Genomic DNA, 26,840 nt, shown 5'->3' with positions numbered 1-26,840 from the left:
TGCTCCTTGGGATGTTTAAAGCTTGGGAAATCTTTTTGTATCCAAATCCGGCTTTAAACTTCTTCACAACAGTATCTCGGACCTGCCTGGTGTGTTCCTTGTTCTTCATGATGCTCTCTGCACTTTTAACGGACCTCTGAGACTATCACAGTGCAGGTGCATTTATACGGAGACTTGATTACACACAGGTGGATTGTATTTATCATCATTAGTCCTTTAGGTCAACATTGGATCATTCAGAGATCCTCACTGAACTTCTGGAGAGAGTTTGCTGCACAGAAAGTAAAGGGGCTGAATAATTTTGCACGCCCAATTTTTCAGTTTTTGATTTGTTAAAAAAGTTTGAAATATCCGATAAATGTCGTTCCACTTCATGATTGTGTCCCACTTGTTGTTGATTCTTCACAAAAAATAGAGTTTTATATCTTTATGTTTGAAGCCTTAAATGTGGCAAAAGGTCGCAAAGTTCAAGGGGGCCGAATACTTTCTCAAGGCACTGTACAGTGAATGCAAATGAGGTAAGATAAGGGAGTTAAGGAAATAAATAGGCCATGGTGGCGAAGTAATGACAACATAGTAATTAAACACTGGAATGGTAGATGTGCAGAAGATGAATGTGCAAATAGAGATACTGGGGTGCAAAGGAGCAAGATAAATAAATAAATACAGTATGGGGATGAGGTAGGTAGATAGATGGGCTGTTTATAGGTGGGCTATGTACAGGTGCAGTGATCTGTGAGCTGCTCTGACAGCTGGTGCTTAAAGCTAGTGAGGGAGATATGAGTCTCTAGCTTCAGAGATTTTTGCAGTTCGTTCCAGTCATTGGCAGCAGAGAACTGGAAGGAAAGACGACCAAATGAGGAATTGGCTTTGGGGGTAACCAGTGAGATATACCTGCTGGAGCGCGTGTTACGAGTGGGTGCTGCTATGGTGACCAGTGAGCTGAGATAAGGTGGGGCTTTACCTAGCAGAGACTTGTAGATAACCTGTAGCCAGTGGGTTTGGCGACGAGTATGAAGCGAGGGCCAACCAACGAGAGCGTACAGGTCGCAATGGTGGGTAGTATATGGGGCTTTGGTGACAAAACGGATGGCACTGTGATAAACTGCATCCAGTTTGTTGAGTAGAGTGTTGGAGGCTATTTTATAGATGACATCGCCAAAGTCGAGGATCGGTAGGATGGTCAGTTTTACGAGGGTATGTTTGGCAGCATGAGTGAAGGATGCTTTGTTGCGATATAGGAAGACAATTGTAGATTTCTTTTTGGATTGGAGATGCTTAATGTGAGTCTGGAAGGAGAGTTTACAGTCTAACCAGACACCTAGGTATTTGTAGTTGTATACGTATTCTAAGTCAGAGCCGTCCAGAGTAGTGCTGGACGGGCGGGTAGGTGCAGGCAGAGATCGGTTGAATAGCATGCATTTAGTTTTACTTGCGTTTAAGAGCAGTTGGAGGCCACGGAAGGAGAGTTGTATGGCATTGAAGCTTGTCTGGAGAGTTGTTAACACAGTCTCCAAAGAAGGGTATACAAAATGGTGTCGTCTGCGTGTATCAGAGAATCACTAGCACCAAGAGCAACATCATTGATGTATACAGAGAGCCAAGCCCTGTGGCCAGGGTGTTGAATATACTAAATCCAAATTGATCCACCTAGATATTCCTCTAGAATAATCCTATAATATTATAATGGGTGTGTTAGGGGACAAACATGTCACAATCAACAACACTCTCTCTTCTCATTCTTCTTCTTTATTGATCTGTCCCTATCCCTGTCTCTTTCTCTCTCTCTCTCTCTTTTTCAGTCTTTTTTTCTTTTCTCTCTTTTTCTCTTTCTCTGTCATTCTCTCTCTTTCTCTCTCTCTCTCTTTTTCACTCTTTCTTTCTCTTTTCTCTCTTTCTCTCTATCATTCTCTCTCTTTCTCTCTTCATCTCTCTTTTCTCACTCTCTTTTTCTGTCTCTTTCTCTCTCTCTTTTCTCTCGTTCTCTCTCTCTTTCTCTCTGTCTCTTTTTTTCTTTCTTTCTCATTTCTCTCTCTCTCGTTCTCTCTTTTTCTCTCTTTTTTCTTTCTCTCTCTCTTTTCTCTCTGATTTTTTTGCATGTTTCTTGCACTCTAATATCCATAACTTGGATGGAGATCTGAATCCAAATCAAACTGAAACTGAATGTTCCTGTCAAAAACGTAGACTTATGTGTTTCCATGCCCAATGACAATAGGGCCGGTCCAAGATAATAATAACAATAATAATAGATGGATTTTATATAGTGCTTTTAATTACAAGTAGAATCTCAAGGTCAAAATCTCAAAAAACTAGATGGCCCTACTCTATTGGAGCTTTGGAGGAAGGTTGTGCTGTTTATCACCAATGTCATATTCGCTGAGGAAAACACTGTTGATTAGAGTCACATTACATTGTCACAGTGAAAAGATCAAACAGTTTGTAAAACAATGTGTGAAAAAAAAGCAGAATGGGGATGGAAGGACGGAGAGAGAGAAGAAAACAGCACGCTGAAGCTTCAAACTGGAAGACAAGATGTTTTGATTTTCACATGTGGATAAAAAAAATCCCAGTTTCTGGCATAAACAGTGTCAACTCCTTTTGATCAGAACGTTTTCAAGCAGTTCACAGATGTGAGAATTCCTCTCTCTGTTTCTGTGTACACTTGTTTGCACACACAGATGCACCCCCCCCCCCCCCCCCCCCCCCCACACACACACACACACACTATATACACACATATATATACACACACACATATATACAGTGGGGCAAAAAAGTATTTAGTCAGCCACCAATTGTGCAAGTTCTCCCACTTAAAAAGATGAGAGAGGCCTGTAATTTTCATCATAGGTACACTTCAACTATGACAGACAACATGAGAGAAAAAAATCCAGAAAATCACATTGTGTTTTAAAACCTGTTAAGCCACACTCTGAAGTTTCTAAAACTGGTTAAATCACGGCTGTGACTATAACAGATCATGTGTTTCATCGAAAAGCGCAAGAAAAACTGCTCACTGAAAGCTAAAAATAATATCCATGCGTCACTTTCATGGATTGTTAAAAGGGCACAAAATTAATGATGGACCTGCATGCAATTCCTACAGATTCCACACGATGTCGCCATTGTCGTCATTATCCGGGGAGTTTTTTGTTGGTAAATCCAACTAACTGGATTCCATTTCTTCCGGTCTCCGCCAGGATGTTTTGAAGTGCACATTGTCGGCCATTGATTTGAAGACGAGGAGCTATTGAATACACATCGCCCTGTAATCATTTTGATAGATTATAAACGTTTACTAATACCTAAAGTTGGATTACAAAAGTATTTTGAAGTGTTTTGTGAAAGTTTATCGTCGACTTTTTTAATTTAAAAAAATGACGCTGCGTTTTAAAACAATGTTTTTTTCTGAATTACACAGCTTCCATAGATGGCTATTTTGGGTATATATGGACCGATTTAATCGAAAAAAAGACCCAATAGTGATGTTTATGGGGCATATAGGAGTGCCAAGAAAGAAGCTCGTCAAAGGTAATGAATGTTTTATATTTTATTTCTGCGTTTGTGTATCGCCGGCTACGCTAAATCTTTTGTTTACGTCGCATTCAGGCATTTTGGGGTGTTGCATGCTATCAGATAATAGCTTCTCATGCTTTCGCCGAAAAGCATTTTAAAAATCTGACTTGTTGGCTAGATTCACAACGAGTGTAGCTTTAATTCTATACCCTGCATGTGTATGTTGTTGAACGTTTGAGTTTTAACGAGTACATTTAGCATTTAGCGTAGCGCATTTGCATTTCCAGGTGCCTAGTTGAGACATCTGCGTCTCAAGTAGGATCAAGAAGATGAATTTATTTGCAAATGATGGTGGAAAATAAGTATTTGGTCAATAACAAAAGTTTATCTCAATACTTTGTTATATACCCTTTGTTGGCAATGACAGAGGTCAAACGTTTTCTGTAAGTCTTCACAAGGTTTTCACACATTGTTGCTGGTATTTTGGCCCATTCCTCCATGTAGATCTCCTCTAGAGCAGTGATGTTTTGGGGCTGTTGCTGGGCAACATGGAATTTCAACTCCCTCCCAAGATGTTCTATGGGGTTGAGATCTGGAGACTGGCTAGGCCACTCCAGGACCTTGAAATGCTTCTTACGAAGCATTGTCATGCTGAAAGACCCAGCCACGTTTCATCTTCAATGCCCTTGCTGATGGAAGGAGGTTTTCACTCAAAATCTCACGATACATGGCCCCATTCATTCTTTCCTTTACACGGATCAGTCGTCCTGGTCCCTTTGCAGAAAAACAGCCCCAAAGCATGATGTTTCCACCCCCATGCTTCACAGTAGGTATGGTGTTCTTTGGATGCAACTCAGCATTCTTTGTCCTCCAAAAACGACGAGTGTTTGGTTTCATCTGACCATATGAAATTCTCCCAATCTTCTTCTGGATCATCCAAATGCTCTCTAGCAAACTTCAGACGGGCCTGGACATGTACTGGCTTAAGCAGGGGGACACGTCTGGCACTGCAGGATTTGAGTCCCTGGCGGCGTAGTGTGTTACTGATGGTAGGCTTTGTTACTTTGGTCCCAGCTCTCTGCAGGTCATTCACTAGGTCCCCCCGTGTGGTACTGGGATTTTTGCTCACCGTTCTTGTGATCATTTTGACCCCACGAGGTGAGATCTTGCGTGGAGCCCCAGATCGAGGGAGATTATCAGTGGTCTTGTATGTCTTCCATTTCCTAATAATTGCTCCCACAGTTGATTTCTTCAAACCAAGCTGCTTACCTATTGCAGATTCAGTCTTCCCAGCCTGGTGCAGGTCTACAATTTCGTTCCTGTTGTCCTTTGACAGCTCTTTGGTCTTGGCCATAGTGGAGTTTGGAGTCTGACTGTTTGAGGTTGTGGACAGGTGTCTTTTACACTGATAACAAGTTCAAACAGGTGCCATTAATACAGGTACCGAGTGGAGGACAGAGGAGGCTCTTAAATAAGAAGTTACAGGTCTGTGAGAGCCAGAAATCATGCTTGTTTGTAGGTGACCAAATACTTATTTTCCACCATAATTTGCAAATAAATTCATTAAAAATCCTTCAATGTGATTTTCTGGATTTTTTTCTAATTTTGTCTGTCATAGTTGAAGTGTACCTATGGCGAAAATTACAGGCCTCTCTCATCTTTTTAAGTGGGAGAACTTGCACAATTGGTGGCTGACTAAATACTTTTTTGCCCCACTGTGTGTGTATATATATATATATATATATACACATATACACCCATATATATATATATATACACACACACTATCAGATGATCATACCACGATCATACCACGATGCTCACTGTCTAACACGTGTACTGTATTAACGATTGGGTTTTACTTCTGTTATGATTATCAATAGTAAACTGTTAATAGCATTCCAGGTTAGTCCAATCATTTGATATGCATTGGTTCTGAAGCACCCTTATCAAAGTGTAATGGAACTGTACATGTCTACAATGGTCATCAAAGGTGACGGGATCTGTGTGTGGGTTCTACAGACACACACAAACACACGCACACACACATGCGAACAAGCGCAGTCACCCAGACACACTCGCTCTCACACGCACACGCACACACACACACACATACACACACACACACACACACACATGACTCCTGTTGTTAGTTCAAAGGGACTGTGTTTTAAGTATTAGTGTCTCATATATTCACAGCTATGTTTACACAAGCCCAACAAGTGATTACACACTGTAAACCTTCATGCCATTTGATACCATATGAGGTCAGAGTAAGAAAATGAGTGTGTGTGTGTGTGTGTGTGTGTGTGTGTGTGTGTGTGTGTGTGTGTGTGTGTGTGTGTGTGTGTGTGCATGCTGGCCAGGTCGCTCAAGATCCAAGGTGAAATTCGACGTCCATCCAGGTATCCAGGACGTTGGGAGATTACTTATAAACCGTCCACTAGGGGCAACTGTGAGGCGTATTACCATCAAGTAGGCATGCTGTAAGCCGCGAGCTCCGGGTCTGAGGGTCACATGTTCAATCCCAGTGCTAGAACCCTTTTCCCACCATTTTTCTTACCATTAACTTAACCATTCAGATGTAATGCCTAAACTTAACCGTATAGATTTTTCTGTTGTAACCCTATCCCAAACCCAAAACCTAAACTTAACCGTATAGATTTTTCTGTTGTAACCCTATCCCAAACCCAAAACCAAAACTTAACCGTCAAAAATGTGACATTTGGAGAAACTTTGAATGTTGATGTGTGTGTGTGTGTGTATTGTGTGATGGTACATGTATATGTACAGAAAGTATTCAGAGCACTTGACTTTCTGCAGCATTGAAGGTCCCCAAGAACACAGTGGCTTCTTAAATGGAAGAAGTTTGGAAGCACCAAGAGTCTTCCTAGAGCTGGCCAAACTGAGCAAGGGCCTTGGTCATGGAGGTAGCCAAGAACCCTATGGTTACTCTGACCGAGCTCCAGAGTTCCTCTGTGGAGATGGGAGAACCTTCCAGAAGGACAACCATCTCTGCAGCACTCTACCAATCAGGCCTTTGTGGTAGAGTGGCCAGACCGAAGCCACTCCTCAGTTAAAGGCACATGACAGTAGCAGGGACTGGGAGACTAGTCAGGGTTGAGAGAAAGATGAACGGAGCAAAGTACAGAGAGATCCTTAATGAAAACCTGCTCCAGAGCGCTCAGGACCTCAGACTGGGGCGAAGGTTCAACTTCCAACAGGACAAAGACTCTAATCACACAGCCAAGACAACGCAGGAGTGGCTTCAGGACAAGTCTCTGAATGTCCTTGAGTGGCCCAGCCAGAACCCTGACATGAAAATAGTTGTGCAGCGACTCTCCCCATCCAACCTGACAGAGGTTGAGAGGATCAGCAGTGAAGAATGGGAGAAACTCCCCAAATACAGTTGTGGCAATCTAGTAGCGTCGTACCGAAGAAGATTTGAGGCTGTAATTGCTGCCAAAGGTGCTTCAACAAAGTACTGAGTAAAGGTTCTGAAAAAATTTTTTTTTGCTTTGTCATTATGGGGTGATGTGTATAGATTGATGAGGATTTTTATTTTATTTTATACATTTTAGAATAAGGATGTAACCTAAAAAATGTGGAAAAAAGGAAGGGGTCTGAATACTTTCCAAATGCACTGTATATAGCGTACAAGAAAGTGAACTGTAGGATAAAATAATTTAGGTCTGCTTAATGTCTCCAACAGCCTCAGAAACAGCCATGATTCTCTTCACAGGTACTAACATCTGTGTCTCACACACACACCAGATGCACTCGGTATATTTGCTTTCCGCTCAGGCTGGCATGTTCTGCCATATCCATCCCTCAACTCTGCTATATGTGACCGGAAGCTGTCCATAAATACACACATGACAATTTACAAAAACATCTATCTTTCCCTACAGAAACAAGACTGTAGAAACACCATCCTACCATGACGTTTTTACACCAACATTGAGGGGGCCAGTAAGGACTAAGTTCCGTCGACCTCTCACTAAAAGGCTGAGGGAGATGGAGCCTCTCCTGAGGACTCCATGGACCAGAAGTGGGCCCCTGTCAGCTCAGTGCTCTATGAGGCAACGGCCCACTCCATAGGCTACAGAGGTAGGAAACATTGGGACTGGTTCAATGACAACTCGGATACAATCACAACCTTACTGGACAGTATGCACAAAGTGCACATGGCTACTCTCAACAACCCCACATCTGCTACCCTCCGCAAGCAATGGTGAGTGCCAACAACCTTGCATTCTCTGCAGAACAAATAGTGGACAAATAAGGCACAGGAAATCCAAATTTACACTGACAAAAATGACATGCACAACTTCTACAACTCAGTTAAATCTAGCTATGGTTCTAGAAGCTGCTCCGCAAACCCTTTGAAAACAGCTGACGGTCTTACTCTTGAAGGACCAAAAACAGATTCTGTCAAGGTGGGCTGACCACTTTGAAGCCCTACTCAACAAGTGCTCTCCAACAGACCAATCCATCTTGGGAGAACTGCCTGTCCATCCACCCCTCCAAGACCTCAACCATCCGTCAAACATTCAAGAGGTGTAATCAGCTATCGGTTCCCTCAAGAACAAGACTCCTGGCACTGACAGTATCCCGGCAAAACTACTTCAGCAGGGAGTATACTAACGCACCAGAACGCTCCACCAGTATATCAATGAGGGTTGGGACCGGGAGATCGTACACCAACAATGGTGAGATCTAAACATTTTCACCATCTATAAGAACAAGGGTGACAAGTTCATCTGCAACAACAGATGGGGGATAAATCCCTTCCGGCTGTTGTAGTCAAGGTCCTGGCCAAGGTTATGCTACACAGGCTGGTGGATAAAATCATAGAGGAACTGCTGCCAGAGTCACAGTGCAGCTACAGTCCTGACACTACAGTCCTGACCCTACAGTTCTGACCCTAAAGACCCTACAGTCCTGACCCTACAGTCCTGACCTTACAGTCCTGACCCTACAGACCCTACAGTCCTGACCCTACAGTCCTGACCCTACAGTCCTGACCCTACAGACCCTACAGTCCTGACCCTACAGACCATACAGTCCTGACCCTACAGTCCTGACCCTACAGACCCTACAGTCCTGACCCTACAGTCCTGACCCTACAGACCCTACAGTCCTGACCCTACAGTCCTGACCCTACAGACCCTACAGTCCTGACCCTACAGTCCTGACCCTACAGACCCTACAGTCCTGACCCTACAGTCCTGACCCTACAGACCCTACAGTCATGACCCTAAAGTCCTGACGCTACAGACCCTACAGTCCTAACCCTACAGTCCTGACCCTACAGACCCTACAGTCCTGACCCTACAGTCCTGAACCTACAGACCCTACAGTCCTGACCCAACAGACCCTACAGTCCTGACCCTACAGACCCTACAGTCCTGGCCCTACAGACCCTACAGTCCTGACCCTACAGTCCTGACCCTACAGTCCAGACCCTACAGTCCTGACCCTATAGTCCTGACCATACAGACTCTACAGTCCTGACCATACAGTCCTGACCCTACAGACCCTACAGTCCTGACCCTATAGTCCTGACCCTACAGACCCTACAGTCCTGACCCTACAGTCCTGACCCTACAGTCCTGACCCTACAGACCCTACAGTCCTGACCCTAAAGTCCTGACCCTACAGACCCTACAGTCCTGACCCTACAGTCCTGACCCTACAGACCCTACAGTCCTGACCCTACAGTCCTGAACTTACAGACCCTACAGACCCTACAGTCCTGACCCTACAGACCCTACAGTCCTGGCCCTACAGACCCTACAGTCCTGACCCTACAGTCCTGACCATACAGACCCTACAGTCCTGACCCTACAGACCCTACAGTCCTGACCATACAGTCCTGACCCTACAGACCCTACAGTCCTGACCCTACAGACCCTACAGTCCTGACCCTACAGTCCTGACCATACAGACCCTACAGTCCTGACCCTACAGACCCTACAGTCCTGACCATACAGTCCTGACCCTACAGACCCTACAGTCCTAACCCTACAGTCCTGACATACAGACCCTACAGACCCTACAGTCCTGACCCTACAGACGCTACAGACCCTACAGTCCTGACCCTACAGACCCTACAGTCCTGACCCTACAGTCCAGACGCTACAGTCCTGACCCTACAGTCCTGACCCTACAGTCCTGACCCTACAGTCCAGACCCTACAGTCCTGACCCTACAGTCCTGACCATACAGACCCTACAGTCCTGACCCTACAGACCATACAGGCCTGATCCTACAGTCCCGACCCTACAGTCCTGACCCTACAGACCCTACAGGCCTGACCCTACAGTCCTGACACTACAGACCCTACAGGCCTGACCCTACAGTCCTGACCCTACAGACCCTACAGGCCTGACCCTACAGTCCTGACCCTACAGACCCTACAGACCCTACAGACCCTACAGGCCTGACCCTACAGTCCTGACCCTACAGACCTGACAGACCCTACAGACCCTACAGTCCTGACCATACAGTCCTGACCCTACAGACCCTACAGTCCTGACCCTACAGTCCTGAACCTACAGACCCTACAGTCCTGACCCAACAGACCCTACAGTCCTGACCCTACAGACCCTACAGTCCTGGCCCTACAGACCCTACAGTCCTGACCCTACAGTCCTGACCCTACAGTCCAGACCCTACAGTCCTGACCCTATAGTCCTGACCATACAGACTCTACAGTCCTGACCATACAGTCCTGACCCTACAGACCCTACAGTCCTGACCCTATAGTCCTGACCCTACAGACCCTACAGTCCTGACCCTACAGTCCTGACCCTACAGACCCTACAGTCCTGACCCTAAAGTCCTGACCCTACAGACCCTACAGTCCTGACCCTACAGTCCTGACCCTACAGACCCTACAGTCCTGACCCTACAGTCCTGAACTTACAGACCCTACAGACCCTACAGTCCTGACCCTACAGACCCTACAGTCCTGGCCCTACAGACCCTACAGTCCTGACCCTACAGTCCTGACCATACAGACCCTACAGTCCTGACCCTACAGACCCTACAGTCCTGACCATACAGTCCTGACCCTACAGACCCTACAGTCCTGACCCTACAGACCCTACAGTCCTGACCCTACAGTCCTGACCATACAGACCCTACAGTCCTGACCCTACAGACCCTACAGTCCTGACCATACAGTCCTGACCCTACAGACCCTACAGTCCTAACCCTACAGTCCTGACATACAGACCCTACAGACCCTACAGTCCTGACCCTACAGACGCTACAGACCCTACAGTCCTGACCCTACAGACCCTACAGTCCTGACCCTACAGTCCAGACGCTACAGTCCTGACCCTACAGTCCTGACCCTACAGTCCTGACCCTACAGTCCAGACCCTACAGTCCTGACCCTACAGTCCTGACCATACAGACCCTACAGTCCTGACCCTACAGACCATACAGGCCTGATCCTACAGTCCCGACCCTACAGTCCTGACCCTACAGACCCTACAGGCCTGACCCTACAGTCCTGACACTACAGACCCTACAGGCCTGACCCTACAGTCCTGACCCTACAGACCCTACAGGCCTGACCCTACAGTCCTGACCCTACAGACCCTACAGACCCTACAGACCCTACAGGCCTGACCCTACAGTCCTGACCCTACAGACCTGACAGACCCTACAGACCCTACAGTCCTGACCATACAGTCCTGACCCTACAGTCCTGACCCTCCAGACCCCCTTAGCACCGCCAGACCCCCTGCAGTACCTCCAGACCACCTCAGTACCTCCAGACCCCTCAGTACCTCCAGACCCCTTCAGTACCTCCAGACCCCCTGCAGTACCTTCAGACCACCTCAGTACCTACATACCCCCTCAGTACCTCCAGACCCCTCAGTACCTCCAGATACCCTAAGTACCTACATACCCCCTCAGTACCTCCAGGCCCCCTGCAGTACCTCCAGACCCCCTGCAGTACCTCCAGACCCCCTCAGTACCTCCAGACCCCCTGCAGTACCTCCAGACCCCTGCAGTACCTCCAGACCCCTGCAGTACCTCCAGACCCCCTCGGTACCTCCAGACCCCCTCAGTACCTCCAGACCCCCTGCAGTACCTCCAGACCCCCTCAGTACCTCCAGACCCCCTGCAGTACCTCCTGTAATATACCTCCAGACCACCTGCAGTACCTCCAGACCCACTCAGTACCTCCAGACCCCCTCAGTACCTCCAGACCCCCTGCAGTACCGCCTGTAATATACCTCTGGACCCCCCAGCAGTACCTCCAGACCCCCTGCAGTACCTCCTGTAATATACCTCCAGGCCACCTGCAGTACCTCCAGACCCCCTCAGTACCTCCAGACCCCCTCAGTACCTCCAGACCCCCTCAGTACCTCCAGACCGCCTGCAGTACCTCCTGTAATATACCTCCGGATCCCCTGCAGTACCTCCTGTAATATACCTCCGGATCCCCTGCAGTACCTCTGGATCCCCTGCAGTACCTCCAGACCCCCTCAGTACCTCTGGATCCCCTCAGTACCTCCAGACCCCCTCAGTACCTCTGGATCTCCTCAGTACCTCTGGATCCCCTCAGTACCTCCAGACCTCCTCAGTACCTCCAGACCACCTGCAGTACCTCCAGACCACCTGCAGTACCTCCAGACCCCCTGCAGTACCTCCAGACCCCCTCAGTACCTCCAGACCGCCTGCAGTACCTCCTGTAATATACCTCCGGATCCCCTGCAGTACCTCTGGATCCCCTGCAGTACCTCCAGACCCCCTCAGTACCTTTGGATCCCCTGCAGTACCTCCGGATCCCCTGCAGTACCTCTGGATCCCCTCAGTACCTCTGGATCCCCTCAGTACCTCTGGATCCCCTCAGTACCTCCGGATCCCCTGCAGTACCTCTGGATCCCCTCAGTACCTCTGGATCCCCTCAGTACACCAGACCCCCTGCAGTACCTCCTGTAATATACCTCCAGGCCACCTGCAGTACCTCCAGACCCCCTCAGTACCTCCAGACCCCTCAGTACCTCCAGACCACCTGCAGTACCTCCAGACCACCTGCAGTACCTCCAGACCCCCTGCAGTACCTCCAGACCCCTCAGTACCTCCAGACCGCCTGCAGTACCTCCTGTAATATACCTCTGGATCCCCTGCAGTACCTCCTGTAATAAACCTCCAGACCCCCTGCAGTACCTCCAGACCCTCTCAGTACCTCCAGACCGCCTGCAGTACCTCCTGTAATATACCTCCGGATCCCCTGCAGTACCTCCTGTAATATACCTCCGGATCCCCTGCAGTACCTCTGGATCCCCTGCAGTACCTCCAGACCCCCTCAGTACCTCTGGATCCCCTCAGTACCTCCAGACCCCCTCAGTACCTCTGGATCTCCTCAGTACCTCTAGATCCAGTCAGTACCTCCAGACCCCCTCAGTACCTCCAGACCACCGGCAGTACCTCCAGACCACCTGCAGTACCTCCAGACCCCCTGCAGTACCTCCAGACCCCCTCAGTACCTCCAGACCGCCTGCAGTACCTCCTGTAATATACCTCCGGATCCCCTGCAGTACCTCCTGTAAAATACCTCCGGATCCCCTGCAGTACCTCCGGATCCCCTGCAGTACCTCTGGATCCCCTGCCGTACCTCCAGACCCCCTCAGTACCTCTGGATCCCCTGCAGTACCTCCGGATCCCCTGCAGTACCTCTGGATCCCCTCGGTACCTCTGGATCCCCTCAGTACCTCTGGATCCCCTCAGTACCTCCGGATCCCCTGCAGTACCTCTGGATCCCCTCAGTACCTCTGGATCCCCTCAGTACACCCTGTAATATACCTCCGGACCCCAGTTGAATACCCCTGATATATAGTGTACAAGAAAGTGAACTGTAAAATAATTGAATTAATAATAAATAATTTAGGTCTGCTCAATCTTCAAAAACAGCCATGATTCTCTTCACAGGTACTAACATCTGTGTCTCACACAAACACACACACACACACACACACACACAGATGCACTCAGTATGTTTGCTTTCCACCCACACTTGCATGTTCCGCCATATCTATCCTTCACAATATGTGTTAGGAAGCTGTCCAAAAATACACACATGATGATTCACAAAAAAATATATATCTTTCCCTACAGAAACAATACTGTAGAAACACCATCCCACCATGACGTTTTTACACCAACATAGACCTTCCTCAACCCTAAAACATGGATCCGGACATAGCCTCGGAACACAAGCTGCTTCAGGGTCACAGGTTAAATGCCTGAAACCGAAGGTGTCAACTAGACATACACTCTTAGAAAAACGGGTTCATAAGGGGTTCTTCCTGCTAATACAGAAAGCACACCTAAAACCCTACAGAGCAAAGCAATGCAGTTGTAGAATCACTCCGGCTAGGAAAAACTCCCTAGAAAGGCATTAACCCAGGAGGAGCCCTTTAAGGATCTAGATAGCACCTTTCTAGATAGATCTAGATCTAGAGTGTAGTTATTCAGTCGTAACTAAGTGCTGTCAAAATATAGACAGCTAGGACAACACTGAGCGTGGCAAAGGGTCACTGCACCCCAAGAGAAAGGATCAACTAAGGAAGCATCAGGAGCGAAAGCGAGAGAGTTAAGAAAATCCTGTCATTTTTTTCAGAAAATTAGCACAGATGCCAGTAAATTTCTGTATATTTACAAGACTGTAAAAAAAGTAAATGCTACTGTTGTCATAATGAATAAATTAATGACTCATTAAGGAGGATGGGGTTTGTATTTCACAGTATTTTACTGTAATTACATGGGATTGGTGCAAGCAGGTTGGCTGCTAAGTAATTATACACTGAGTACACCAAACATTAGGAACACATTCCTAATATTGGGTGGCACCCCCCCCCCCCTCCCCTCAATTGTTTCAAGGCTTCTAAACCCAGCTTTAACTTGTCTCCTCCCCTTCATCCACATTGATTGAAGTGAATTTAACAAGTGACATCAATAAGGGACCACAGCTTAAACTTGAATTCAGTCTATGTGATGGAAAGAGCAGGTGTTCTTAATGTTTTGTATACTCAGTGTATATTACAGCATATTGATGAATATTTGGTGTTTTGTATCACTTGAACTCCTAGAGGCCGTAACAGGCATTCCAACTGGCAGTAACTACAGAACAAAACAGACCAAAAGGACATGGAAAAATACTCAATAATTAAAGGCGAAATACATTTTTTTACAACCAACTCTGTATTTAGGGTGTAAATGGCATGTTATAGAAGTGTCCAGATATATTTTTTTAGATTCCACTTGTTTTTGAGAATCTTAAGCCAACCAGCAATACACTGTTAAAAAAAAGTAGTTTGGGGGTGCAGATACAAAGGCTCCAAAAACACCCAAATACATCTTTTTTGAAACGGCAAAGCTCGCAGTTCAGTGATGCAGGTCGTTAGACATGAAATAATGTCATTATGAACTTTATCCGCAACGTTATACTCCATTTTGTGTGACTCGAGCCGTGTCCCCTACCCAGCTGTTTCATCATCCATGGTGCCTGCTGCTAGACTGGAGAGGTATCACGCCAGTCACAACTAAATGAAATATAACGTTAAAGATAAAGTTCCCTCCTTGCTTTTTATTTGATTTTTATCATCCTTATTTATTTATTTGATCACATTTTACAAACACAATAGATTCATTCACATGAATACAAATCTGTTTCCACATCAATACATGGTTTAATTATTGGGCTACTTAACATATTCTACATATTTATGTAAGTTGTTGTAGGTCAACTTTCTTCTTTTTAATTATATTTTTGATTTGTTTAAAAATAACAGAACACGTGCATTAATGATCCTGCAACCATCAGTGTGGGGGGGGGGGGGGGGGGGTCAACGCCTAGGAACATTAGCTTAGATAAAATACACATCTTAACAATATTTCTTCTACATTCATGGAGGTAGTGTGGGAAACGTCTCATAATGACATATCTAGGTTCAAACTACACAAGGCCTAGTTTGAAATCAGATATGTCTCTTTACACCAGGCCAGGGCAATTCCAGTCCTCGGGGGCCTGATTGGTGTCCCATTTTCCCCCCATCCTTAGTAAACACAGCTGATTTAAACTAATTGTATTTTCAACTGAAGATCGTGATTAGGTGATTATTGGAGTCAGGTGTGTTAGCTGGGGCTGGGGCAAAACTGTGACACCAATCAGGCCTGCTTTACACTATACAAGGCCTAGTTTGAATCTAGATATGTCTCTTTACACTGCACAAGGCCTAGTTTGAATCTAGGTATGTCTCTTTACACTATACAAGGCCTAGTTTGAATCTAGGTATGTCTCTTTACACTGTACAAGGCCTAGTTTGAATCTAGATATGTCTCTTTACACTGTACAAGGCCTAGTTTGAATCTAGGTATGTATCTTTACACTGTACAAGGCCTAGTTTGTGTCGTTAAAGTAGTGTAGTGTAAAAAAGGCCCTAAGTTAAATTGGGTAAGCAAAGGGGCACCTTCGGTCAAAACCAAACTACTCTCAAACGTCCTGATATGTGTCCTGAGAGATAGAGAGAGAGAGAGAGAGAGAGCGAGAGAAAAATGAAAAGTAGGCTGGGACATCATGATAGGGGGTTAGGGGGTGAGAGTAGGGGGAAGGATGAGACAGGAGGTTAGGGGTGCGAGGAGACCCTTACCTTAACCCTTATCTTAACCCTTACCTTAACCCTTATCTTAACCCTTACCTTAACCCTTATCTTAACCCTTACCTTAACCCTTACCTTAACCCTTATCTTAACCCTTACCTTAACCCTTATCTTAACCCTTATCTTAACCCTTACCTTAACCCTTACCTTAACCCTTACCTTAACCCTTATCTTAACCCTTACCTTAACCCTTACCTTAACCCTTACCTTAACCCTTACCTTAACCCTTATCTTAACCCTTACCTTAACCCTTATCTTAACCCTTATCTTAACCCTTACCTTAACCCTTACCTTAACCCTTACCTTAACCCTTATCTTAACCCTTACCTTAACCCTTATCTTAACCATTCAGAATGAGTGACTAAACAAAACTATTAACTTCGAAATTTGAAATGATACAGAGCGGCAGGAGCTACAAAAACACTTGGAAATTTGACATTTGGAGCGACTTCAAAATTGGATTAATGGAGAACGTGGGCAAACGTCTCATTCTGCAGTGAGCCTGTGAGAGCTTTTTGAGGTCAGAGGTCAGACTGTAGAGTGGAAAAGGATGGAGAGGGGCTGTTAAAGGGACTACGTCCGCCACCTGCCTACACACACACACACACACACACACACACACACACACACACACACACACACACAGTTGGGCTGATTGTTGCCAGACCTTACTTAAACACTTCCCCAGTGCCCTGTTACCCTCCCCACTAAACCACTACAGAGACAGGGTAACCATGAGGGCTTGTTCCAATTCTTTACAGTTAAAGGATGTTCTGAAATTAAACCATGACAAATTAGTTTTTCAGTTCAAGGCAATGTATAACGTAAATACTTAACAAAAAGTAATTTAATTGAGCCTTTACAGGGGACCCAGCTGCCATACTTGGACCACTACAGGTCTTACTTAAACAGTATTCATCAGACATCCACAGCATGTAAGCCATGTGTCAGCGCACACAGGCTAGAGAGAAGAGGAGGGCTTCTCTGTACAAAGCTGAGGTCATTCCAATACTGTTTCTATCTCTCATCTTACAGACGTTACTGGTGCTCCCCAGCAAGCTATTTTCCATTTGTCAGTTTAGGAGCAATAGAAACGAGGTACAGAAACGTGCCAAATGAAGAAAGCACCATACCATTTCCACAATGATAAGCTAGCTAGTATCTTGTTTAAGAATCAAGCCCTGTATGTTTGTCTCTGTGATTTGCGTGAGACGGTCCAGCAGGTTTGTAAGCTGCTCGATGAAAATGTTATGTGAGCAAGCCCTGACCCAGAAAATCATCTTAGAGCAAATAAAGTCCTTCTGCTTGGCTTCTCCTATACTCCCTGCCATTTACAGAGATAACACAGCCATGGCACCTGCTCAATAACAACACACTCATGCACACATACGCACACGCACGTATGCACTAAGCACACACACACACATGCCACACACACACACGCACATATGCACTAAGTACACACACACACACATGCCACACACACACACACACATGTCACACACACACGCACGTATGCACTAAGCACACACACACACAGCAGACTGCAGAGGGAGAGCGACAGGAAATAAATCTTTCTCCTGAATTATTTTATGGGAAGAGAGTCTGTGAAGTAAAATATTACTCCTTTCCTAATGTTTGTGTAAAAGAAAGGGACCTTTAATGCAGAATTCATTCTCTTAATGAGCAATGAAATACAAAGATGGAACACACCATAGCGTCCTATTTAATCATTATGCTATAAATGTCTGTCACGCCCTGACCTTAGAGAGCCTTGTTTATTCTCTATTTGGTGAGGTCAGGGTGTGACTTGGGTGGGCAAATCTATGTTTCTATTTCTTTGTTGGCCTAGTATGGTTCCCCATCAGAGGCAGCTGTCTATCGTTGTCTCTGATTGGGGATCATACTTAGGCAGCCCTTTTTCCCACCTTAGATTGTGGGATCTTGTTTGTGTGTAGTTGCTTTCTGCACTGCATGTTGACTTACGATCGTTTTTGTATTTTGTTGTTTTTCGGTGTCATTTTAATAAAAGTCAAATGTACAGCTACCACACTGCACCTTGGTCCGACCATCCTTACAACGACGATCGTGACAATGTCACTATAATTCCCTATAAATGACTATACATTGTAGGATCTCTATGTCCTTACTTCTCATGAATTCACTGCTTTGTTAATGTAGTACATAACCGGAGCAGAATGTGTCTCTTGATTTCTTTATCAATATGACTGATCATAAATCAATCGATCAAATAGTATTTGAGCAGCGCTTTTTTCAAACTGACATGGCACAGAAGGTTAAAGAAAACCCTGGGACCTAAATCCATCCCCAAACCAAGTGTAGGGCGACAGTGGAAAAGAAACTCTAACATGAACAAATGGTTCTCCTCCATGCATCTCTTCAGCGCTAGAAGATAGGAGCAGTCAGGCCATGTTTTCACTAGTGTGCTAGAGCCCCTTTGAAATCACACAGTTGATGATACACAGACTTACTTCACACACACACACACACACACACACACACACACACACACTCACAAACACAGACTCACAGACTTACATACAGTTCACACACACACACACACACACACAAACAAACACAGACTCACAGACTTACATACAGTTGACACCCACACACACACACACACACACACACAGACACAGACATATATACAGTTCACACGCACACAAACACACACATGCACAAACACACACACAAACATACATACACACACACACACACACACACACACACACACACACACACACACACACACACACATCCCCATCAATGTCTACCTCTTCACCAAAGGGAATCAGCAGGGTCTGATAATACAGGACGTGAAATAGTGGAGATGCATTAAAAAGCCGCTCATTTAAACCCTTTACCTCTCCTGTGTATGTATGGTATGTATGGTATGAAGATCTTCTACAATGATGGATGATCTGCATAGACTTCAAGGATATCTAGGCATATCAATGTATAAGTGTGTAAGAACATACCTTATAAACTACAGTATATTAAAAATTCAAAACCCCTTTGTGGAGCATTTATGATGAACATGCAGATGCGAGAGGATTCACATGGGATAATATAAAGATGTATGAAATATGAATATGTATTAATGTACACATAAGTATTTCTGAAGTCTCCAGTGAAAATAGTAGAATTATCTGTCATGGCATCAGTTCTCTAATGGTAAAATGTCTGAATAATCACTCAATATTCCTGATATTTCATCATATGAATATCTCCTTAGTTGCAGTATGTGTTTCTCAAGACAGATTTAGGGCAGGCAGTTGTAGCATGGGGGGGGGGGGGGGGGGGTTACACACACACAGTCATTTTTTTTATTCTAATAAATCACAAACAGCTGTAGTTTCCTCATCTCTCCTCTCTGTAATATTCTACATTACAGTTGATCAGTTAGAAATGCAGACGGCGTCTGGGGTTACGTTTCGTTTTGCTAGACTGTCGTTTACTTGGTATTTTACTGTACCTTCTAGCAGTAAAATGGTCATTTCATAACAGTGATCAAACTATAACTGCAGTACATGGTTTGGTTTGAAATACCCATCATTACATGTGGAACCACAACTGGTACTGTAAGTACCGCAAAGCATTGCAACACACAATTTATAATAACCACCAACGGAACAGTAACACACACACATGTACACACACGTACACATGCAAGCACGCATAAACACACACACACACACACACTGGAATAAAATGACGCAATTAAACTTAACATGCAGCTGTATCAATTTCATTTCTATTTTGCAGTGTTTCCAAAATAATACGGTATACCCAGCCTACTGTCAGCCAGACCCGAACTGTTCTCATTTACCACCCTGGGAAGCCAAGGAAACTGGGACTCAGCAACAGTCTTACACACAGCCAGACACACTCGCTCTCACACGCACACGCACTAGACCTTCCATTCAGTAATGCCAGTAGTCTCCGCCTCCCTGCTTCCTCTCCATCCCTTCATTAGTCATTCTGAGGGGCGATGGTTTACATCGCTGTGCTCTGGTAAGATTGACTTACTAAACAGTGTGTGTGTGAGAGAGAGAGAGAGAGAGAGAGAGAGAGAGAGAGAGAGAGAGAGAGAGAGAGAGAGAGAGAGAGAGAGAGAGAGTGTGTGTGATCTCCTACCTGTTATTGTGATGTTACTGTAGATGTTGGAGACCTGTTCCTTGAGGAGGACGAGCTGCATCTGAGCTGCCTTCTCTCTCTGCAGTTCCAGCATCATGACAGGGTGGTTGGCCAGCTTACAGCCCCTCTGTTTGTCCAGGGCGATGTCACTACGTACTATGTCTGAGGGTGGACACAGAGACCAGAAACGAGTCATTCTAGTTGAAATGTGTTTATCATGCTAATAAAGCTTGCTTGAATTTCATTATATTCATTATTTCAGTATAGGCCTATGCTTAAACATGGATATAGAAGATTTCAACTATATCTAAAGTATATTTAAACATCTCAAAACATTGTATAATCAAATTGGAAAAACAACACAAGAAATAAAGATGACAAATTAGTTTTAACATTTTTGTAAATGAATAATCAAATCCATAATGCCTAACTCACCATCTTCGTAGTTCTTTAGGTAGTAATCTGGGCCGGGGCCTCTGAACTTGGCAAGGTTCTTCAGGTTGTGGAAGTGGAGGAAGTCTGTTCTCTTTCCTCCAAACCTCAGATAGGCCGGGGACAGACCTCGGGCTAGGGTTACTAAACGCTTGGAACTACACAGGGAGACAGAGGACTGATAAGAATATGTTCACAAATACATCTGCAATGTTGTTGTTATCAAAACAAATGGCAGGAAAAACCCAACACGATTACAATGTATTTAAGATTATGCATATACACAACGTATAAATACAACTCTGAGAAGAAATGACTTTTACTTTGATGTTATTTTGAAAATAATTTCCGTAGTGGGTATATGTTCGTTGCACTATCCAGCACTAGCGACATACCCAACAGAGGCTGAGAACTACTTTCACTAGACAAACAGCTCACGTAATAAAACAATGACAGTTTTATTTACATGATGTAGCTTGCTAGCCCTGTGCATTCAGATTCAGCAAAAGAAAGCTAGACATGCAGGCCATTTCATTTATCACGGGAGTACTTTAGAGTGGTTTTTAGACGTCACAGGGCAACATTTATTATGGTGCCCAGAAAGACACAACTTTCTTCCACACTCTCTGGAAAGTCCCTATCCATGAGTTTTCCAGACTGGCCTTCCAAAACACATTTGACTATTCTTCCCACTTATAGGTTTCTCTGAGAATCAAGCGAGTGAACCCTACTCGTATTTACATAATGGCCTTATAAGTAGGACATGAAAGCTTTTCCATTATAACAGGACTATTAATGACTCTCTCACCCTGCCGCTGTTAACCGTCTATCAATAATATATCTCTCGGCTCTAGAATAGAAATCGTGTAAAGGACTGGAAACTGGATACGGGATGAAAAACAGAAACGTTCTACTTTTCGACCGTAGCCACATTGTAATTTGTGCATATCATTAAAAGTGGACCACCAAAAAAAACAGTGGAGCAAATAAATCCCATGCAAGACATTTTCACATGCAGATTGCACTTGTTTTCTGTATTATTCAAGGAATGACATTCCATTGGCTTACTTTTTAAAATAACATTTGAAACGGGTCATTATTTGTTTGCAAAATCTAATTTGACCAAAAACATGGAGAAAATGAACGTTTTATAGTAGGCGTATATTTATTATTTATGTCACATTCTTCTAAATTAAAGGAATATTTCCCATTAATTTAAATTACTGGAAATTGTACTGTAGCTTTAATGCAGTGTTCAATAATATTTTATGGGATTAGCATTTAGGCCTACCTTATTGTGTTGTTTTTGTAAACAGAATATAGCCCGACACATTCCATGTTGCGATTTTAGCCGAATTCATGCAGACTTGATAAAGTGCAATTTTGATGATAATTGTAGACTATTGTAGTAGTTAAATCACCTAGCTTTGTATTTTAATAACTGCCTTTTTATGTCTCTAAAATCCACCGACCGAGCAAAACAAATGAATTTACGCCATGGATTCAGTTTGCTTGAGCGGGAAATGATCAGATATGACGATCACCAAAGTTTCCTCTAGGCCTGTTAATTCAAATATCGGTTCATATAAACGTCAACACTACATTTTAAGAAAGAAATCTGTTAGAAATGTTATAGAAAAATGTGCATTGAAATAGTCAGTGAATACAGACAGAGGAAGATAGTGAAAAGTATGAACCAAAGTAAAGCAAAAACTTGCTGGAAGGCTTTAATTGTTTAATCACATGAGGGTGTTATTGATATTATGATTATTATGATTATGTTCATTATGCTGATCATTACCATTATTATTATTAAATTGATGCAGACTACATTTACTTGCTAAAGGTTGATACCATACAAATCAACCAGACAATACACAAACGTTGAATTGACAGCATCGACTGAAGTTGTAGCTCCATATGATTGAAAGCGTTCTTCTAGGAATAACAATTTTCATCTAGTTAACCCAGAATTCAATTTTTGCTAAAATTCTGACCCTAAAGTGTCCCACTGACTGATGAAAGTTCAATCTGGGAACGTTGCGCAATAGCTAAAGCTGATTGGAAGCTGAAGTGGTTTACTTCCAGGGCACCACATTCTGTGGCTCCAATAATATCTGAGTAGCCAATTCCAACTGTTTTTCAGGATCACAAACATGTCGATATAGAGTAATACAAACTGATACTCAATTTAATTTCTAACGAATCATTCTTAAATCATATAGCTATGTTAAAATTTCATGACCTCGTTCTCTCCTCCCAGACAATAACAGTGGACCTTTCTTTGGAAATAAGAAACCTCTGTTTACGGAAAGTCTTTAGGGAGCCTCATATGCACCATGTAGACCTGCTACTCGCAATATAAACTATTCTCCTCCATACCCAACCTTTTGCGATGCAGTCGTGAACTATATATATATATATATATATATATAGAGAGAGAGAGAGAGAGAGAGAGTATACTATATATATAGTATTATTCTACTTCTAATCCTATTATTAACACCACCAGGTTAATAAAGAGATGTTTATAAATTACATACTGTGTACCCACTTGGCACAGACGTGAATTCATCGTCTCTTCCACGTTTGTTCAACGTGATTTCATTTCAATGTCGTGGAAACAACGTTTATTTAACCAGTGTGTTCCCAGTGGGTCGGCTGATTCACGCATGCCACGGGAGAATGACGTCAAAAAGGTGTTCAAATGTGTCTAAACTGAAATGGGAAAATAGGCGACTATGCTATACAAACAAATTGGTGACGCCTCGATAACACCGACTGTGTCCTTGTGCAAAATGGTACGCAGCTTCTTCTGGATATGTGTGCAACAGTAGTTCAACATTCACCTTCGGCTACCATTTCTGGCAAGCCGTCTTCGCATACAGTTTGATACATACGTTCGATAAATCCAACATATGCAACACACAGATCACACTGCAACTGCCTCTGCAACGAAATGCTGCAGTTCAAACGCAGCGTTCCATTGGAATGGAATGTACTTCTGATGTACCAAAAGGCGAAACACTGTCGGTGTGATCGAGACCTAAAGCTCGACGACGTTATTATGCAGTTAGGCCTGCTACAATCTCTAGCCCACTCCATATTTTCATATACCCCATATCGAATGTCACCTAAACAAAGGCCCGATGCACAAATCGACATCAACCAACTATCTGAAATGGTTTAACGATTCCCCAAAATCATAATATAGTAATACAACTGAATCCGATCATGCTCAACGGAGACATCTAAACCAAAAACAATGCATTTGATCCAAACATGAGAATAAGATGGTAAAGCCGATACAGCAGACAGAGTGATAAGGGAATCTACCTCAGGAAGTCCAGCCACCCGTCCTTTATAATGGACGGATCCAACTGTAAGGAGAGGAAGTTGTCGTTGAGAACTTGTACTGGACTGCGGGTGTTGACATCCAGCAGAATCAGCGTCCTCTCCATTAACCCTGTTCTCTTCCCCCCGCCGCCCGGTGCAGGTCTCCGGTAGGTCGACGAAGTGGAGATCACCGACTGCACCATCAGGGCAACGCATGCCAGCCACAGAGGGGAGCCTGGGAAGGGACATGTCTTCGGTTTGGGCATCTTCCTGGCTTGGTACCACGGATGGAACACTGTTTTTTAAATTAAGGCCGTGCTCTGAGATTTGAGGGAAAGTGAGAGAAGCTATAGTTATACCTTATAGTTCGAATGCACTCTCCTTTTCCTTTGAGGGAAGAGATCTGTCTTTCTTTCTGTCCGTCTCCCGCTGCGCCCCCCGCCCCTCCGTGTTTTTGAGATCTGGAAAGGGTAGCGCACGCCCTGGGCCAGCCTTCCCGATAGAGAGGGCCGTGAGCCGGAGAGGAAGCAGCACCGCCCCGCTCCAGGACTCAGCAGTGTTTTTTTCTCTAAGGTACTGTATGAAGGCTCATACTAACCTTGAGGTGTAGGGGAGAAAACAGTGATCGGGGGGGGGGGGGGGGGCTATTTATCAATATTCTAAGTGCGCAACAACAGACTATTTCTTGTTTGTATGACTTGTGAACTTGATGTGCCTGCCACAAAACATCAATTTTAATGTAAATTGAATTGTGTATAAAGAAAATGTATAATGAAATCATAACATTCCTATGAATGTAGGCCTATTTTAGATTTCAAAGTTATTTTTATGGTTTCCCCATGAGGGACTTGGCTTATACGCAGAACGTCAATAGAGGAAGAAACTAAATGGAACACGTCAAATAACGGTGCTTATCAAAACAAACTGGGAGAGAGGGGGACGCCTTATTTGGCCTACCATGCAGGCCAAATGACCATTTCCTCGTTTTACCAGTCAAATATAGGCCTCATTCCTTCTTGTAAATGGCAACAATATATTTTAATGTTTTGTCACTCTCGGACAAAACAATACCAACACATCCTTATAACAAATTAAATGATTAAAAACAAGCGTTATGAAAACCGTTTATTCAACGGCCTACGTAGCCTACTTAGGCAAAAACTAGTGGACCATGGATCTTGGAAATAAGTGAGGATTTGGGTAAAAAAAAAAAAATCGAATTAATCACGGAAATTACAATTGCAGGGCCACGTAGGAGCCTGATCATTTATATTTTCCAATTATCTGTGAATCACAAATCTCTTATGAAAGAAAGTTGAATGCCTAGGCATTGTAAAACAAATACACGTCAAAGTAAATAAATTAAATATAGACCTATTGATGTTGTTAAACTTTTGAACCGAACGGTTTTTATACACTGTGATTGAAAGGTGAATTCATTGGGGTACGGTCCTAGATCAGTAAGGCCAACAAGACGAGGCAAGTTACTAGTTGGCTATGCGATAACATATGTTGTTGTGTTGGTTCTACGCACAAGAAGGCTGTGTAATGGCCAAATCTGCATTCAACTGTGTTTTATTACGATAGAGCAGCTTCGATCACCAGGCTAATGTTTTCTCATAGTTTGATCTGTGCTGATATGTTTACAGTTTAACCCGTGACTCCATCGCGCTTTACAGGCTTAACCATGATCAACCCTGAGCTTTGGAGAACACAACCAAACTCAGCCGTACTTGGTGCGCTTCCAAAAACATATTTCAAACGAATTTAGAACTCTACAGCCTACAGATTTAACATACATATAAAAAGGTTGTATAAAGTCTCTCTCCAGATGTTCTTTGATCAGAGGGCCTACACACAGCTTGGTCGCTGGTGGTTATCCCAACAACTTCGCCTCACCTCGGTCTGGCTCGTCTCAGCCTAATGGCTCTGGTCGTCTGAGGTCACTGATTGTAGGCTACTTCCGTGGAGAGAAAGTGCCTGATGCACTGTGATTTGGAAGACTAAGATATGGGAAGAACTTTGCGTAATCCCCTCTGTTAAAGTTAACAGGTTGTATTGTCTACTTAACCAACTTCATGTTGAACGCACCAACCAACATTAAGACATTCAAACAACTCTTAGAAATCTCGATATTAATTATTGAAAGTTCGTGAGGCCTGGTTCAACTCTATATGCTATTTAGCAGGCGCTTTTGACCAAAGAAATGCATAGTCACGCGTGCATACATTCATGTATAGGTGCCCCCGGAGATCGAACCCACTATCCTAGCGTTGAAAGCGCCATGCTCTACAAACTGACCGAAAGAGAACCATAGAAAAACAAAGGTAATGTGGAGACAAACATCGAAGGGACATGTACGACAACGTCTTTAGCAGCTAGGGCAACGGAGAGCAACGAGCCAGTTGCTGTTCATCGATCATGTGTCAGCTTTATCAACTGTTCATAGGTATGTGGTCCAGGATCAGACACGCACCCCAGGGTCCATCTATTCCAAATATGCACCTCTAACAACGGGGAGCAAACCTCTGCCTCCCTTTCAGCCTCTCCAAACATCTCTAACTCTATATATCAATATCTTCATATCGCAGTGGGATCTTCGCTTGATCCATCACTTTACCAGGATAAGGAATGAGTCGTTGATATGTCCCGCCACGGCTGTATCGGTCATATGGCAACCGAACAGAATCCCTCTTCAGGTTATGGTCT

General features: G+C 44.2%; 1 protein-coding gene across 1 annotated transcript in view; it reads right to left on the bottom strand.

The window, feature by feature from the left end:
* Positions 1 to 24,397, bottom strand: part of LOC139375688 (inactive heparanase-2-like) — a 261,838-nt gene extending 237,441 nt beyond the window's left edge. The window contains exons 1-3 of the mRNA XM_071117496.1: positions 24,132 to 24,397; positions 20,799 to 20,953; positions 20,364 to 20,525 (exon numbers count right to left, since the gene is read on the bottom strand). Coding sequence (XP_070973597.1) covers positions 20,364 to 20,525; positions 20,799 to 20,953; positions 24,132 to 24,397 — 583 coding nt within the window. The remainder of the gene's footprint in view (positions 1 to 20,363; positions 20,526 to 20,798; positions 20,954 to 24,131) is intronic.
* Positions 24,398 to 26,840: the final 2,443 nt, after the last annotated feature.

Source organism: Oncorhynchus clarkii, chromosome 20, assembly GCF_045791955.1.
Source record: "Oncorhynchus clarkii lewisi isolate Uvic-CL-2024 chromosome 20, UVic_Ocla_1.0, whole genome shotgun sequence".
NCBI lineage: Eukaryota > Metazoa > Chordata > Actinopteri > Salmoniformes > Salmonidae > Oncorhynchus > Oncorhynchus clarkii.
The sequence above is the reverse complement of the archived record's forward strand: the minus strand, read 5'-3'. Positions and strand labels throughout refer to the sequence as shown.